This window comes from Mobula hypostoma, chromosome 18 (genome assembly GCF_963921235.1).
Source record: "Mobula hypostoma chromosome 18, sMobHyp1.1, whole genome shotgun sequence".
NCBI lineage: Eukaryota > Metazoa > Chordata > Chondrichthyes > Myliobatiformes > Myliobatidae > Mobula > Mobula hypostoma.
Genome location: NC_086114.1, coordinates 9,305,407 through 9,321,500, shown reverse-complemented (window position 1 = coordinate 9,321,500; position 16,094 = coordinate 9,305,407). Strand labels below are relative to the sequence as shown.

The 16,094-nt window shown below is 41.8% G+C and overlaps 1 protein-coding gene across 1 annotated transcript in view; it reads left to right on the top strand.

Moving 5' to 3' along the window:
* The window catches only part of cdhr1a (cadherin-related family member 1a), a 61,628-nt gene that overhangs the window by 11,425 nt on the left and 34,109 nt on the right, over positions 1–16,094 (top strand). The window contains exons 5-12 of the mRNA XM_063070626.1: positions 1,161–1,211; positions 3,505–3,594; positions 3,694–3,780; positions 6,610–6,726; positions 8,497–8,640; positions 13,733–13,811; positions 14,274–14,374; positions 15,710–15,913. Of these exons, the coding sequence (XP_062926696.1) occupies positions 1,161–1,211; positions 3,505–3,594; positions 3,694–3,780; positions 6,610–6,726; positions 8,497–8,640; positions 13,733–13,811; positions 14,274–14,374; positions 15,710–15,913 (873 nt within the window). The remainder of the gene's footprint in view (positions 1–1,160; positions 1,212–3,504; positions 3,595–3,693; positions 3,781–6,609; positions 6,727–8,496; positions 8,641–13,732; positions 13,812–14,273; positions 14,375–15,709; positions 15,914–16,094) is intronic.

Here is a 16,094-nt window from a genome sequence, read left to right as displayed (position 1 = left end):
TTTCAAGAGGACTGGAACATGAAAGCAACAATGCAACGTTGAGATTTTATAAGGCACTGGTGAGGTCTCACTTGGAGTATTGTGAGCCGGTTTGGGCCCCTTATCTTAAAAAGGATGTGCTGAAACTGGAGAGGTTTCAAGGAGGTTGACAAAAAAGATTCCAAGATTGAATGGCTTGTCATATGAAGAGCATCTGCTGGCACTGGGCCTGTACCCAGAATTCAGAAGAATGAGGGGTGACTGCATTGAAACCTATCAAATGGTGAATGGCCTTGATAGAGTGGATGTGGAGAAGATGTTTCCTATGGTGGGAGAGTCTAAGACTAGAGGACACAGCCTAAGAATAGAGGGGCGTCCTTTTAGAACAGAGATGAAAAGGAATTTCTTTAGCCAGAGAGTGGTGAATATGTGGAATTCTTTGCCACAGCTGTGGAGGCCAAGTCTTTAAGTATATTTAAGCCAGAGGTCGATCAATTCTTGATTAGCCAGGGCACGAAGAGTTATGGGGTGAAGGCAGGAGATTGCGGCTGAGAGGAGAATTGGATCAGCCATGATGAAATGGTGGAGCAGACTCAATGGGTCAAAATGGCCTAATTCTGCTCCTACATCTTATGTACTTATGGTCTTTTGGCCTTCTATATATTTGATAAGCAATAGAGCAAAAGTTTGTTTAGTGTGGTTGAGACTTTGGTGTTGAAACAATTAGATTAACAAACAATCTGCTGGAAAATCTCAACAGGTTAGGCAGCATCTCCAGAAGAAAAGGAGCTGTCAATGTTCTGGGTCAAAACCATGGATCTTGATCAACCACCCACAGTGAGAGGGGATGTGACTGAAGTATGTAAAATCCTGAGGGATCTTGAAGGGAGGAAATATCTATGGAAGAATCTAAGTGCCTCTGCTTAAAAAATAGGGATCCTAATTAAGATCTGGATGAAGTGAAGTAGCTTTGCTTAAGTGTCATAAGTTTCTAGACCTCTTGTGTCCAGTGTCTTTCATCTCTTGTGCCTACAACTAGATTTGTTAAGATTTTACCAAGCAGTGGAATAGGCTTAAAGAGCAATGTGGCCTACTCTTGCTCCTAATGGTGAAATTCATATATTGGACATCAGCCATTTTGTTTTGTCTCGTGATATTTAACAGTGTTTCTTTTTTTTCAGAAGGAAGATGAAATTGAGGCCCTGATCAGTATTTCTGATGGTGTGAATGAAGTAAGATTTATGTCACTTATGCATATAACAAATCTTATAACATGTGTACAAAAGAGAGATAACCAAGTGTCAGGCAAATGGATTAGCTTAGAGCAATATGAAGCAAACATTATAGCTCGAAGCTAAACAATGGAGGGTCTTCAGCTAAGAAGAGTGTTTTACAATTGTAAATTGTCATGCCCAATAATCACAGATTCATTCAGCCAACCACATCTGTGCTGACCAGTGGACACTCATCCACATTAGTGCCACATTTCAACGCTTGGCCTCTAGTCTTCTGTGATTCAAGTGCTGAACAAGACACTTTGCATGTACTGTCTTCTTCAGCCATGCACATCAGTGGGCCCACTCAGATCCCCTCGAAATCTCTTCCCCTTCACCCTGAATCAGTGGCCTTTCAGCTTATTCACCTTTAAAGAGGATTAAAAAGATAAGCTTTATTTGTCACACATATACTTCGAAGCACGCAGTAAAATGCATCATTTGCATTGACGGCTAACCGAGTCCCAAGGGTTTGCTGGGCAGCCTGCAAGTGTTGCCATGTTTCTGTTGCCTACACAGCATGACCACAACCTACTAATCCTTATTAATATTTACCATTACTAACCCATACATCTTTGGAATGTGGGAGTTAATGGGAAAACCCGGATGAACCCACATGGGCATGGAGAGAATGAACAAGCTCCTTACATACAGTGGCAGGATTTGAACCCCGATCACCGGCACTGCAAACCATTACGCTAGCCGCTATGCTGTCATTCCTCACCTTTGATAAAGGGAAAGGTTTCCTGGAGTTTACCTATTTTATATCCTTGTAATTTGAAATATGTCCCTCTTAATCTCCTCTCAATGGAAAACCGAAACAGCCTCTCCAATCCCTCCTCAGAACTAAGATACTCCATCTTGATGAATTTCCTCTGCATCCTCTCCAGTGCTATCCCATCCTTCCTACAGTGTGGTGACCAGAACTACAAGCAGTGCCCCAGCTGAGATCTGATCAATGTTCTATGAATTTGGAGCATAACCTCCCTGTGACTCGTGGAGGCCACTATCCAATCTGCCTTCTTCATCATGTCACCTACTGCATTGCCACGTTTAAGACTCTTTGAACTTGCACACTGTTTACTCAATACACTCTGCTATTCATGGTATATGTCCTAACCGCCATTTCTACACCCAAACTGTATCATCTCCCACCTGCAGTTTCTCAGCTCTTTTTTGCCAACACATCATTATTCCCCCATAGCCTGAGAGCAGCCTCTGCACTATCAGTAACTCTACCAATCTACGTGTCAAATGCGAGTTTAAGAATGCATCTGGGAAATTGTGTCATCTGCTGGTTTATGTATACATATTATTTTATCAGCACATATGGAAAATACTTTGCTTTTGTAATGAAAATCTAAAAAAGGGTTCAAAGGTTCATTTATTATCAAAGCATGTATCTACATGCAACTCTGAAGTTTGTCTTCTCCAGATAGTCGTGAAACAAAGAAAGAACATGAAAGTCATTCAGAGAGAAACATCAAACCCACCCCCTTTCCTTACAAAAAAAGGACAGCATCTCGATTATCACCCCCCAAAAAATCCTGCACACCCTGCCCAAAAGGGAACAGAAACATTGACCCCAAGAAACAAACCCTCCTTCACACAAAAGCCTAATACAACACTGACAGAACATCAACCCCCAAGATCCCCCCCTTGCACAACAAAATGGAAAAGGAAAAGGCGAAAAAAACACAGAATATGAAAAGCATAAGTGTGAAAAAGTCCACAGTCCATAAACGCAATAGTCCATAAATGCAGAACCACGATACCATTGTACTATATCACTGATATTCACCGAAAGAGAGGGACACCACACAAGGCAGAGAGGCCTACCTGCCTGCCAGAGCGAGCCACAGAGCAATAGGCTGTTCACAGACTCCTCTGGCAGTGATCAAAAGGTAGGCGTTCAGCACTGAAACTCCCGCTCACTACCACTCCACCACTCCTCATTCATTTAGTAATAGCTAGCCGGAATCCCCATCACAAAAGCAATGTCCACAAGTTGGCCTTCATTCTAGTGTATAGTGTTAATTCATAAAACATGGAGGTTTGAGTAAATTCAGTAAACCTTTGGATTGCTGGAGAGCCTCTGATCAAATTTTCTTAAAAATCGTCACTGCTCATTTATTTTAGTGAATGCATTGCGCAGAATTGGTGATACATTTCTATTCTGCATTTCTTTCTAAATGAGCTCTCATATACATCTGCACTTTACTCTTCACTATGAAGCCCTTTGTGCTTACAGGTTGTGGAAAAGGTTCGAATACTTATAACAGACGCCAACGACGAGAGCCCAGAGTTCATGAAGATACCTTATATTGTTAATGTCCCTGAGGCAAGTTGCTTTTCAAAATTTGAGTTCCTTTAGTTAGTAGGAGCAAAATATTTACAGTAAAACCTTTTGACAATCAATATTTTGTTTTGGATTGGACAGAACATGCCACCAGGTGCCAGTATCTTCAAAGTATATGCAGTGGACAGAGACAATGGATCTGGGGGCAGTGTCACCTACTTTCTGCAGGTCAGTCTTTCTGACAAATGGTCTGAAAGGATTTCAAAGAATGATTCATTCTTAGGTGATCTTAGAACTTCAGGAATAGCTGGGTGGTTTGGACTTCCATTCCAGTTCGTTGGTCAGATATTCGAATGAAATTCTTTCCACTTATCAGAGACCTGATGCTGTGAGCTATTTTACCAAGCTGTTGGTGTAATATGGGAAACTCATCCTTTACAGAAGAATGTGTCACAAAGTGAAACATGTATCACATTGGCCTCACAGTGAAAGATCCTCAGTTTGATACAAGATTGCTTATCGCCATTCTGCAGTACCCAAGTGCAAAGGAGAACAAAATGTTTGTTACTTAGTCATAGTCATAGTATAGTCATAGTCATACTTTATTGATCCGGGGGAAATTGGTTTTCGTTACAGTTGCACCATAAATAATAAATAGTAATAACACCATAAATAGTTAAATAGTAACATGTAAATGATGCCAGGAAATAAGTCCAGGGCCAGCTTATTGGCTCAGGGTGTCTGACCCTCCAAGGGAGGAGTTGTAAAGTTTGATGGCCACAGGCAGGAATGACTTCCTATGACGCTCTGTGTTGCATCTCGGTGGAATGAGTCTCTGGCTGAATGTACTCCTGTGCCCACCCAGTACATTATGTGGTGGATGGAAGACATTGTCCAAGATGGCATGCAACTTGGAAAGCATCCTCTTTTCAGACACCACCGTCAGAGAGTCCAGTTCCATCCCCACAACATCACTGGCCTTACGAATGAATTTATTGATTCTGCTGGTGTCTGCAACCCTCAGCCTGCTGCCCCAGCACACAACAGCAAACATGATAGCACTGGCCACCACAGACTCGTAGAACATCCTCAGAATCGTCCGGCAGATGTTAAAGGACCTCAGTCTCCTCAGGAAATAGAGACGGCTCTGACCCTTCTTGTAAACAGCCTCAGTGTTCCTTGACCAGTCCAGTTTATTGTCAATTTGTATTCGTACTTTGGCTCCGATGCAGCATAAAAAAACACACAAGAAGCGATAAAAAAGCACCACCTGCAGAAGGAGTGGTTTGAGTATCTCAGAACCTGAGATTTAACACACAGCTGCCTCTAGAGTTTACCGAGAATGGTGCAAAAAACAAAAAACAAGTCCAGTGTGCGGCAGTTCTAAGGGTGAAAATGCCTTATTAATGAGGAAGGTCAGAGGAAAATGGCCAGACTGCTTTAAGCTGACTGGAAGGGGACTGTAATTCAAATAACCACGCGTTACAACAGTGGTGTGCAGAAGAGCATCTGTGAATGCACAACATGTCAAACCTTGAAGTGGATGGGCTACAGCAGCAGAATTCCACAAATGTACACTCAGTGGCCATTTTATTAGGTACAGGAGGCCCCTAATAAAGTGGCCACTGAGTTTATGTCGTGATTTCAGACCAATGAGGAACTTTGAATGTTCAAAGTAAGTTTTATTATCGGAGTACATATATGTCACCACATACAACCCTGAGAAAGTGTCGTCACATTTTTAATCTAGGGAATCTGCAGCTAATTTGAACACAGGAAACTCCCACATAAGGTAACAGGACAATGATCTGCTTTCTTTTGAAAATATTGATTAAGTTTCGGCAAGGATAGAACATAGAACAATACAGCGCAAAAAAAGGGACTTAAATTTTTGCCAAACTAATTAACCCTATAATTAAAACCTTATTAGGTCAGTCCTTTCTTCCTACACAGGTCGGTATCCCGCCATAACCATGTGCCTAAGGAGTTTTAACACCTCTGTCATACTTGCCAACACTAGTACTCCAGGCAGTGCATTCGTTGGGAACGTCTAATGCTAACCTATCAACCGCTGTGTATAAAACCTTATTAAATTGGCCCCTTCTGCCTACACAGGTCTGTGTTCCACCATAATCATATGCCTAAGGACTTCTTCACACCTCTTCCGTATTTGCTAACGCTGACACTCCAGGCAAAGCATTCCAGACACCCACCAACCTCTGTGTAAAAAGCCTTGTCGTGTACATGGCTACGGGGATAGCTCTCCTGTTCTTCAAAACAGTGCCAGGTCATGTTTCATGCATAAGTGAACAAATGGAATTCACCTCAACAGGGAAGCATTTAGAAAAACACCGCTGTCATTTTGAAATTATCAAAATCTCCGTTGCCTCTAATCAGAAAGCAAAACAAAACCAGAGACTGGAAATATGAAGTAAACCGATAAAATGCTGGAGTTCTTCAGAAGATCGGGCGACATTTGTTAAAGAAAATTTATTTATTTAGAGACACAGCATGGAGTGGGCCCTTCCAGCCCTTTGAGGTGTACCGTCTCACGATCCCCGACAGACCCGATTTAACCCTAACCTTATCACGGGACAATTTACAATGACCAATTAACATACCTGGTATATCTTTGGACTGTGGGAGGAAACCAGGGCAATGGGGAAAACCCATGCATTCCATGGGGCAGATGTACAGACTCCTTACAGATGATACCAGAATTGAACTCTGAACTCCGATGCCCCAAGCTGGAATAGTGACATGCTAAACGCTACAATATCTGGAAAATTAATATTTCTGGTGCCCTAAAATCTTGTGGATGTTTTAGATGGCGTGCCTTAAAATATTGACTCTGCTTTTCTCTTCACATTTGCTGACTGTTCTACTGAGCATTTTCTGGTCTCAGTTGTTTTCTCTGCTTTATAATAATAATATATAATTTTAACTACTTTATTTTGATTTTAAGACTATCACTTCCTGCTCTTCACTGAACAGTTTAGAAGTTCTTTCTTGGTCCTCCTCTCTGAGTTCTTACTCCTTTTCGTCCGACTCCCCCAGAACATGCGCAGAAGCAAGTTCTCCATTGATCGATACAGCGGAATTCTCCGGATTAAGCCAAGCACATCTTTAGATTTTGAGAAGTCTCGGGCTCATTTTGTCACTGTTATCGCAAAGGTAAGCTGACGACCTTACAGCAACTGGGAGAAAATAAAATTCTGAAGTCCACAAGGTAATGCAAATTTGATTTTACTTGTACAGTTATACCTTCATAGGTTTTTATATTTTATTGAGATAGAGCGCAGAATAGGCTTTTCCAGTCCTTTGAGCCACGTCGCCCAGCAACCCCCGATTTAACCCTAGCCTAATCACAGCACAATTTACAATGACCAATTATCCTACCATCCAGTATGTAGGAGGAAACCAGAGCACCTGGAGGAAATCCATGCAGGCTTTGGCGGGAATTGAACCCGGGTCGCCTGCACTGTAAAGCATTGTGCTAACCACTATGCTACCCTTCAACCTGAACCAGCGTGGATAACTTCACTCATCTCAGCATGGAACTGATTCTACAGCCGGCCCGATGGACTCACATTCAAGGACTCTACAACTCATGTTCTCAATATTATTTATTTGTATACATTATTATTCTCAGTATTTATTTATTTATTTATTTATTTATCCATCCATCCATTTATTTATTTGTTTATTTATTTATTTATATATTTGCATAGTTTGTCTTCTTTTGCACACTGGTTGTTTGTCAGTCTTTGTTTGCATGTAGGTTTTCATTGATTCTATTGTATTTATTTGTTCTACTGTGGTGGGACCCCACCACCCAGGACATCGTCTCTTCTCACTACTGCCATCAGGAAGAAGGTACAGGAGCCTCAGGACCCACACCACCAGGATCAGGAATAGTTATTACCCCTCAGCAATCAGGATCTTGAAACTGAGGGGATAATTAGCGGGAGGAGAAGATGGCGACGCGACGCAGTGCGCGCGGCCTCTCCGGTGATGATATCTGTTATCTGTCAAGTAGGAGGCTGTGTACAATTCTGATTTGAAGGAGGCAGACATGAGAGCACGGAGCAGCATCTGGTGAAACTTCTGAAATGCCTGTTTCGCTGCCGCCACTACTGTGTAATCCGAAATCTCCGGAGGGGAAGGCCCCGAACCCTCGGCTTTGCCTGTTGCTTAGCGGCTGGGGCCGGGGTCGAAGCGCTCGGCAGAGATGGTGCTTGGTGCTCGGTGTTGGAAGGCTGGGTCAGAGGGTTGAAGCTTTCAGACGGACTCAGAGTTGGACTGTGGTCGAATGCTTCCAGGGTGCTGCATTGGCAAGTTTGCGGCGCTGGAAGCTCATGGCAGGGAGAGTTTCTCCCTTCTACCGTCTGTGTGAGATGTTGGGGCTATCGGGACTTTGAAGCTTTTTTTTTACCGTGCCCATGGTCTGCTCTTATCAAATTACGGTACTGCTTTGCACTGTTGTAACTATCTGTTATAATTATGTGGTGTTTGTCAGTTTTAGTCTTGGTCTGTCTTGTGTTTCTGTGATATCATACTGGAAGAACATCGTATCATTTTTTAATGCATACATTACTAAATTACAATAAATGAGGACTGAGTGTCCTCATAATCTAATCTAATTTCAATTGCCCCTCACTAAAATGTTATCACAATCTATGGACTCACTTTCAAGGATTCTTCATCTCAAGTTCTCAATATTTATTGCTTATTTATCTATTATCATTCTTTCTTTCTTTTTTGTATTTGCACAGTTTGTTGTTTTCTGCATATTGGTTTAATGGCCAAGTAGGTGTGGGCTTTCATTGATTCAGTTATGATTATTACTCTATAGATTTATTGAGTATGCCCACAAGAAAATGAATCTCAGGGTGACATGTATGAACTTTGATAATAAACTTACTCTGAACCTTTGTATTACAGGATGGTGGAGGGATACACAGAGGAAAGCATCAGATCGGCTCATCAACTGCCACTGTAACAATTAATGTTGTGGATGTTCAGGACACCCCTCCTGTGTTTGCTGGTGTTCCCTATTATGGATACGTGTATGAAGACACAGAACCCGTAAGCCATTTGTTGTCCCAATTATCCACAGCATGTAGAATGCCCATCTCTAACTCAGTCTGTGAAAGTGAGCCACTTTGTTGATCCACTATAGTTTTTCTGGTGAAGGTAATCACACAGTTGGGATGAGAAAGGAATGGGGATGTATTTCCAAACTGACCTGGTGGTGGTGTTACTATGCGCTTGCTGCCTTAGTCTTTCTTGATGGTAAAGACTGAAAGGTGCTTTTGGTGTAGTCTGATCGAAGGATAAGAATGCAATCTGTAGATGGCCCTCACTGCAAATATATTGGTCAGGGATAGGAGTGAATTTTCAGTGAGTTGGATAGTGTTACGTACCCGTAACTGGGTTGCCAAACCAGCAGAAATGGACCACTTAGTTGGAGTCTGGATTACTGGAACTAAGAAAGTTTTATTAAAGAAATAAGTAACACAGTACTCTAATAGTAAGGATATAAATGCAACGGGTTAGCAATGATAAAACACAGATGTACACAGAACTAGAGTAATAGGAATCAAACAAGCTCTATCGCAGTCTAGAGGTAAAATGATGAGTCTCAAGTGACGCAGAGTTCAGTTCAGCTGAGTACAGTTCGCAGTAATTGCTGTTGTGCCGTTAGAGAGAGAGAGAGAATGAAAATTCTGATTCACACTGACCTTTGTTCTTCGCAGTTAGCTTTCGGGCAAACCCTTTTATGTCTTCTGTGGTCACCGACTGTGACCCCTCCGTTCCGGATACGACCGTTCTTCCGCGGTGAACCCAGCACCCAGGCAGGGGCGAACATACACACCATGTTCCCGCCGATCGTACCTTTTCACCCTGAGCGTCTATGGTCGGTCCCGTGACCAGACCTCCAAACTCTCACCAACTTGTGGGGGCACACCGCTTTTCCAGGGTCTCGTTATCTCGTGATCTCGTGGTGTCTGTCGTGCCGTAGTGAATCTGTTCTTTTTATCTCCCTGCTGGGGTATTGCCTGTTCATCAAACTTCAAACAGTTCAGGTTCAAAGCAACCGATCTGTCAATACTCTTAATTGTGTTTCTTTTCCGTTACCTCTCTCTCCTCTCTCATTAACATTTTAAACGCTTCTCCATTGTCTCCCTTATCTCTCTCATCAGTATCAATCTTCTGATAACTTGGTTTTTCATCACAATAGGAACTAATCATGTAGGTTTCTTTCTCCTGATGACGTTGAATTTCTCATGTATTGTGGGAACTGCACTCATACAAGCACGTGGGAACTATTCAATCACACTCCTGATTTTTGTTGGTTGGAAAGATTTACTAATCTATTTAATTACTAATATAATAGTAATTAAGTTCTAATTAATATCCTTGGCCATGATTTTTTCCAACAGTTTTATCATGTTTTCTCTTTTTTTCATTTAGTCTTTCTCTGTCTTGCATTCTCGCCTACTCCTATTAAATCTCCACCTACATAACTTCATGGGTGGTGGGGTGAAGATATATCTCTACCAAAGGAGGAGTAAGGTGCCCCTTCCACCCACTAGCCTGCAGGTCACCCTTGGGCAATGTGTAGTATCAGCTTAGCCCTTCCCCCCCCCCCACCCTTCCCGGATCAGGGTCACCTGAAGCCTTGGGAGCAGGTGGTAGACGTCTGTATGAACAGCTGGTACGTATCATAAGTCCTGGTTATGTGACCACTAGCACCGGGCAGACAATCTCTGAAGAACATTGATAATGGCTGGGACCACCCATCTTCTTACACAGAGGAAGGCAATGGCAAACCATTGCTGTAGAAAATTTTGCCAAGAACAATCATGGTCATGGAAAGACCATGATTGCCCATTGTCATACGACATGGCACACAATGAATGAACAAACATAATCTCAGTACTTCAGATAATGTAAGTCTTCTGGTTGGCTGAAGAGTGGTTTTGATTTTGCAGTCTTTTTCTCAGCCAATTAAAGGGGAATTCTTATAGATAGATAGATAGATATACTTTATTGATCCTGACAGAAATTGGGTTTCGTTACAGTTGCACCAACCAAGAATGGAGTATAAAAACAATATAAAACCATAAATAATTAAATAATTAAATATTGATGAGGTTATGATGAGGGGGTTTCTACCGATTGAAAACAGCATCATGACAACCAAAACATATTGTACTGCTACAGGAAGTCTATGGAGATGAAGTTATCTAGTAGTTTATGCACTCAGTAGCCATTATAATAGGTACTTCCTGTACCTAAAAAATGTTCATTGTGTATATGTTTTCAGTCTTCTGTTACTGTAGCCCATCCACTTCAAAGTTCAATATGCTATGTATTCAGAGATGCTCTTCTGCACACCACTGTTGTAACACATGGCTATCTGAGTTACTGTCGCCTTCATGACAGCTTGAATCGGTCTGGCTGTTCTCCTCTGACCTTTCTCATTAACAAGCATTTTTGCCCACAGAATTGCTGCTCACTGGATGTTTTTTGTGTTTTGCACCATTCTCTGTAAACTGTAGAGCAGGAGTTCCCAACCTGGAGTGACAGACACCTCAGTTAATGGTAGGGGTCCATGGCATTAAAAAAAAGTTAGGAACCCCTGCTCTGGAGACTGTTGTGAGTGAAAATCCCAGATCAGCAGTTTCTGAGATACTCAAATCACTCCATCTGGCACTATTCCATAGTCAAAGTCACCTAGTTCACATTTCTCCCCCATTCTGATGTTTGGCTTGAACAACAACTAAACCTCTTGGCTGTGTCTGGATGCTTTTATGTAGCGAGTTGCTGACGCACGATTGGCTGATTAGATGTTTGCATTAACAGGTAAACAAGAGAAAATCTGCAAATGCTTGTGTGTGTTGCTTAGATATTTGCATTAATGAGCAGGTGTACAGGTGTACCTAATAAAGTGTTCACTGAGTGTAAGTTTTTTTCTGTTGTTTTTGGTTACAGGTGTAACTAGAAACTGGAAGTATGTCAGCCCAGCTCATAACTGTTGTGGTTTTGTGTATACACCTCTTTAACCCTCTTTCCAGAGGAAGAGGACTGTGGTGAATCTAGAACTACACCACATAACTTCCTGAGATTACCGCAAGTGCCACTAAGAGTCTCTGGCCAGAAGCAAGGATGTAATGCTGAGGCTTTATAAGATATTCGTCAGACAACGTTTTGAGTATTGTGAGTGGTTTTTTGGCACCACGTCTAAGCAAAAATTAGTTGGCCTTGGAAGGTGTTAAGAGGAGGTTTATGAGAATGATCCTGGAATGAAAGGGTTAACATATGAGAACATTTGATAGTTCTGGCCCTGTACTAGCTGAAGTTCAGAAGAATGAGGGGGTTCTCATTGAAACCTACCAAATTCTGATTTGGTACAATTGTGGACAATTCTGATTTGATGAAGATGGACGTGAAAGCACAGAGGAACCATCTGGAAAAATTTCTGAAACGCTCATAGGCTACTGTCGTTACTGCACGGTCGGGAATCTTTTGGAGGGTAGGCCTCAAAATCCCCGGCTTTGCCTGCTGTTGGCGACTGAGAAGGAGGTTGAATCGTCTGGATAGTGATGGCGCTCAGTACTCGGTGTTGGAGAGCTGATCAGAGCTCGAAGTTTTCGGATGACTCAGAGTCGGACCGTGGTCGGGTATGGCAGGGAGAGTTTTTCTTCCTTCTCCCGTCTGCGTGAGACGTGGGACATTTGAGTGACTTTGAACTTTTACTGTGCTTATGGACTTCTTCATCAAGTTATGGTGTTGTTGCACTGTTGTATCTATATGTTATAATTATGTGGTTTTGTTAGTTTTTTTTCAGTCTTGGTCTGTCCTGTGTTTTGTGATATCATACCGGAGGAAATATTGATTCATTTCTTAATGCATGCATTACTAAATGACAATAAAAGAGGGCTGTGTGTCTTCATAATCTAATATTGAAAGCCCTAGATAGAATGGGCTTGGAGAGGCTGTTTCCAATAATGTGAGAATCTAGGACCAGAGGGCAGAGCCTCAGGATAGAAGAACACCTCTTTAAAACAGAGTTGAAGAGGAATTTCTTTAACCAAAGGGTGATGAAGATGTGGAATTTGTTGCCATAGATGCATGTGGAGGCTAAGTCATTGGGTATATTTAAAGCAGAAGTTTTTGATTTGTGAGAGCATCAAAGGTCACAGGGAGAAGGCTGGAGAATGGAGATGAGAGGGGAGATAAATCAGCCGCGATTGAATGGTGGAGCAGACACGATGGGCTGAATGGCCTAATTCTGCTTCTAAATCTTATGGTCTTATGTACGTGAAAACAAATATCTCGAAGCTCCAAATAAAAGTATCATTTGATCAAATTTGATTTCTGTTGGAAACCAGAAATTCTAAAGGCCAGAGTAGTAATAGATCTAATACACTAATTAAAGATCGAATCTAATAGAAATATGGAGGTTAATGGTAACATACTGGTGTGTTAAGGTAGTTTAACAAACATCTGGTAAAAACAAAATGTATTAATTAGAAGTAACACACATTTTCCTGGTCCCAGCCAACCATTTCAACTCCAATTCCCATTCCCATTCGGTCCATGGCCTCTCTTCTGCCACAATGAGGCCAATCTCAGGCTGGAAGAGTATAACATCTCATATTCTGTCTAGGTAGCCATCACCTGATGGCATGAACATCGATTTCTCCAACTTCTGGTAATTTTTCCCCTCCCCCTTTCGACTTGCCCCTCTGGCTTCCTACCTCTTGTCCTCGCCTGCCTATCACCTCCTCCTGGTGCCTCTCCTCCTTTCCTTTCTCTTGGGATCCACTCTCTTCTCCTATCTGATTCCTTTTTCTTTATCTTTTCCACATTACCTCTCAGCTTTTTCATTCCCCACCCACCTGGCTTCATCTATCACCTTCCAGCTTGTCCTCCTTCCCCTCCTGCCACCTTTTTATTGTGACATCATCCCCCTTGCTTTCCAGGGCTGTTGAAGGATCTCGGTCTGAAACATTAACTGTTTATTTATTTCCATAAATGATGCCTGACGCAATGACTTCCTCCAGCTTTTTGCGTGTGTTGCAGTAAAAAAAAGCTCACATTTTAACCATAAAAGTAAAGAAACTGTGCAATCCAAATAGTTTACGCTGTATTTTAATTTTCCAACCAGGGTTCAGAAATATTTAGTGTGGTGGCCTACGATGGAGACCGTGGAAACCCAAATCCAATCCATTACTCAATTGCACATGGTAAGCAAAAAAAAAAAATACAATTGTGTTTCAGTAATGTAGTTAACAATGATTTGGACATAGAACTTAAAGCAGTACATGTTCCATGGTATTTACTAGCCTTTTAACCTACTCCAAACTCAAGCTAACCCTTCCCTCCCACAAAGCCCTCCACTTTTATTTCATCCTTGTGCTTATCTAACAGTCTCTTATATATCCCTAGTATATCTTACTCTACCATTAGCCCTGGCAATGCATTCCATGTGTAAAAATCTATTTCTGACATCCTCTCCACTATACAGTACAGTACTTTCCTCCTAGCACCTTAAAATTATGCCCCCTTGTATTAACTATTTCTGCCCTGGGAAAAACATACTAGCAGTCCATGCCTCTTATCATCTTATACATCTCTACCTAGTCACTTCTCATCCTCCTTCACTCTATTTGGGTACAGTTCATTTTGATCTTGCTGTTTGTTATCAGGAAATGATGGTTCCTTTGAAATAAATAGTACAAGTGGGGTCATTACTCTTCTGAAAACTACAGAACAACTTCAGAAGGATGTTTACAAGCTATTAATTCAGGTGAGTCAAAATTAGCACTGATGTTATACTTAAAATATAGTTTTGATCTGATAATGACTGCTTCATCCATTTGTATGTAATGTTACCTAAATATTTCTAAATCTCCCTGGATACTCAAAGTCAGTCACATTTGGTTGAAATCAGGCTTAATTGCCTTATGGACAAACACATACTGTATATGCACTGTTGCAATGGAAACTTACTTTCAGCAATATCACAAGTATATAGCATCGGAAAAACAATAATTACAAGAAAAAACACATAAACTATACAAGAAATAGTATAATTTAAAAAACAAGTCAGTAACTTTCTCTCTCCACAGATAAGACAATTCAATTTGATAATTTTTATAGCATAAAATAGTTTATTGTTCAGACCCATAGTTGTGGTGATAGAACCTTTAGTTAGTTGCAGAATTGACACACTTTATTACTGTTCATTACCTTCTGCCGTATAGGGCAGCAATGAATGGTCCTCTCTCTCTCTGTCTGTCCTTGGCTATCTTTTCTAATGTGCCCCAGCTGTGGTTCAGGGTCATCAGTCAGATACAGTTATAGAAGGATTCTTCATTACTGTTTCCTTAACAATTGTTTTTGACCAATCAGAGTTGTCAGCCCTGAGCTGAAACCCCAAACTTGGAGGATTGGTAGACCATTCTTAGTCTGGCCTCTACCCTTTGACCTGTTTGGCATGAGTGACCCAACCAAGAGGCTCTGACTCTAGCCAACATAGCTCTCCAGGTTATTGAAGCACACAAGCCTCCAAACCGTATGACAAGGTTGTGATCCTCTTGCAGGACACACTTTGATAGTCCTGGTGTGTGACTTGTTTACAAAGAGGGAGGACCATTTGTCGGTCCTCCACTTGCTGGAGAGATATTGCGTGGTCTGAAAAATCACTGAATGATTCTGATCAGGTTGGCCCATTTGCTGCCACGTAGTGATAGGACAAGCACTCATCTGTGTAATCCACACACCCCATGGCTTCATCCAGAGCTGGCACTGTTCCCCACAGGGAGAGAAGCAGCAGTTTGATCCCTCTGTTCCATTACACTTTCTAGTGCCCTACTATTCATAAAATAGGTTCTAGGTTGGTTTGACCTGGCAAAGCCCAAGGCCATTTGATGTTATTACCTCCACTGATATGTTACTGCTAAATAAGGTTCTCTAACTTGTGTCTTCCATGATAGAGCACTTAAAACAGTCAGGCAACAACTGGTTCACTCGTCTGTTCCATAGTCCAATGGCCAGTACTTATCACATCAACTATTATAGAAAATCAAAATGTGTTCACACAGCTGGAACTCATTAAAAATCTAACCTTTCTTTGTACAAGGCCTCAGAAGTTGACCCAGATGTTGATACACCAGTGTTTATGACAGCCATGGTGACAATCCAAGTGGTCGATCTCAACAATCATCGGCCGACCTTCTATGGTGAACACGGACCCCAGTCACAATTCGAGATCACGATGCAGGAACATCCACCTGCGGGAGAGATACTGCGTGGTCTGAAAATCACAGTGAACGATTCTGATCAGGTTGGCCCTGTTGGTGTTGGTCTATTACTGTTGCGTGTACCAAGACTGAGTCAATAGCTTGTCATACATATTGACCATACAGAACAAATCATGTGTTCAGCATGTGTCGAGTCGTTTGACGTGGACGATCATGGTCTTTCCATGACCATGATTGTTCTTGGTAAGTTCTTCTCAAAGGAGA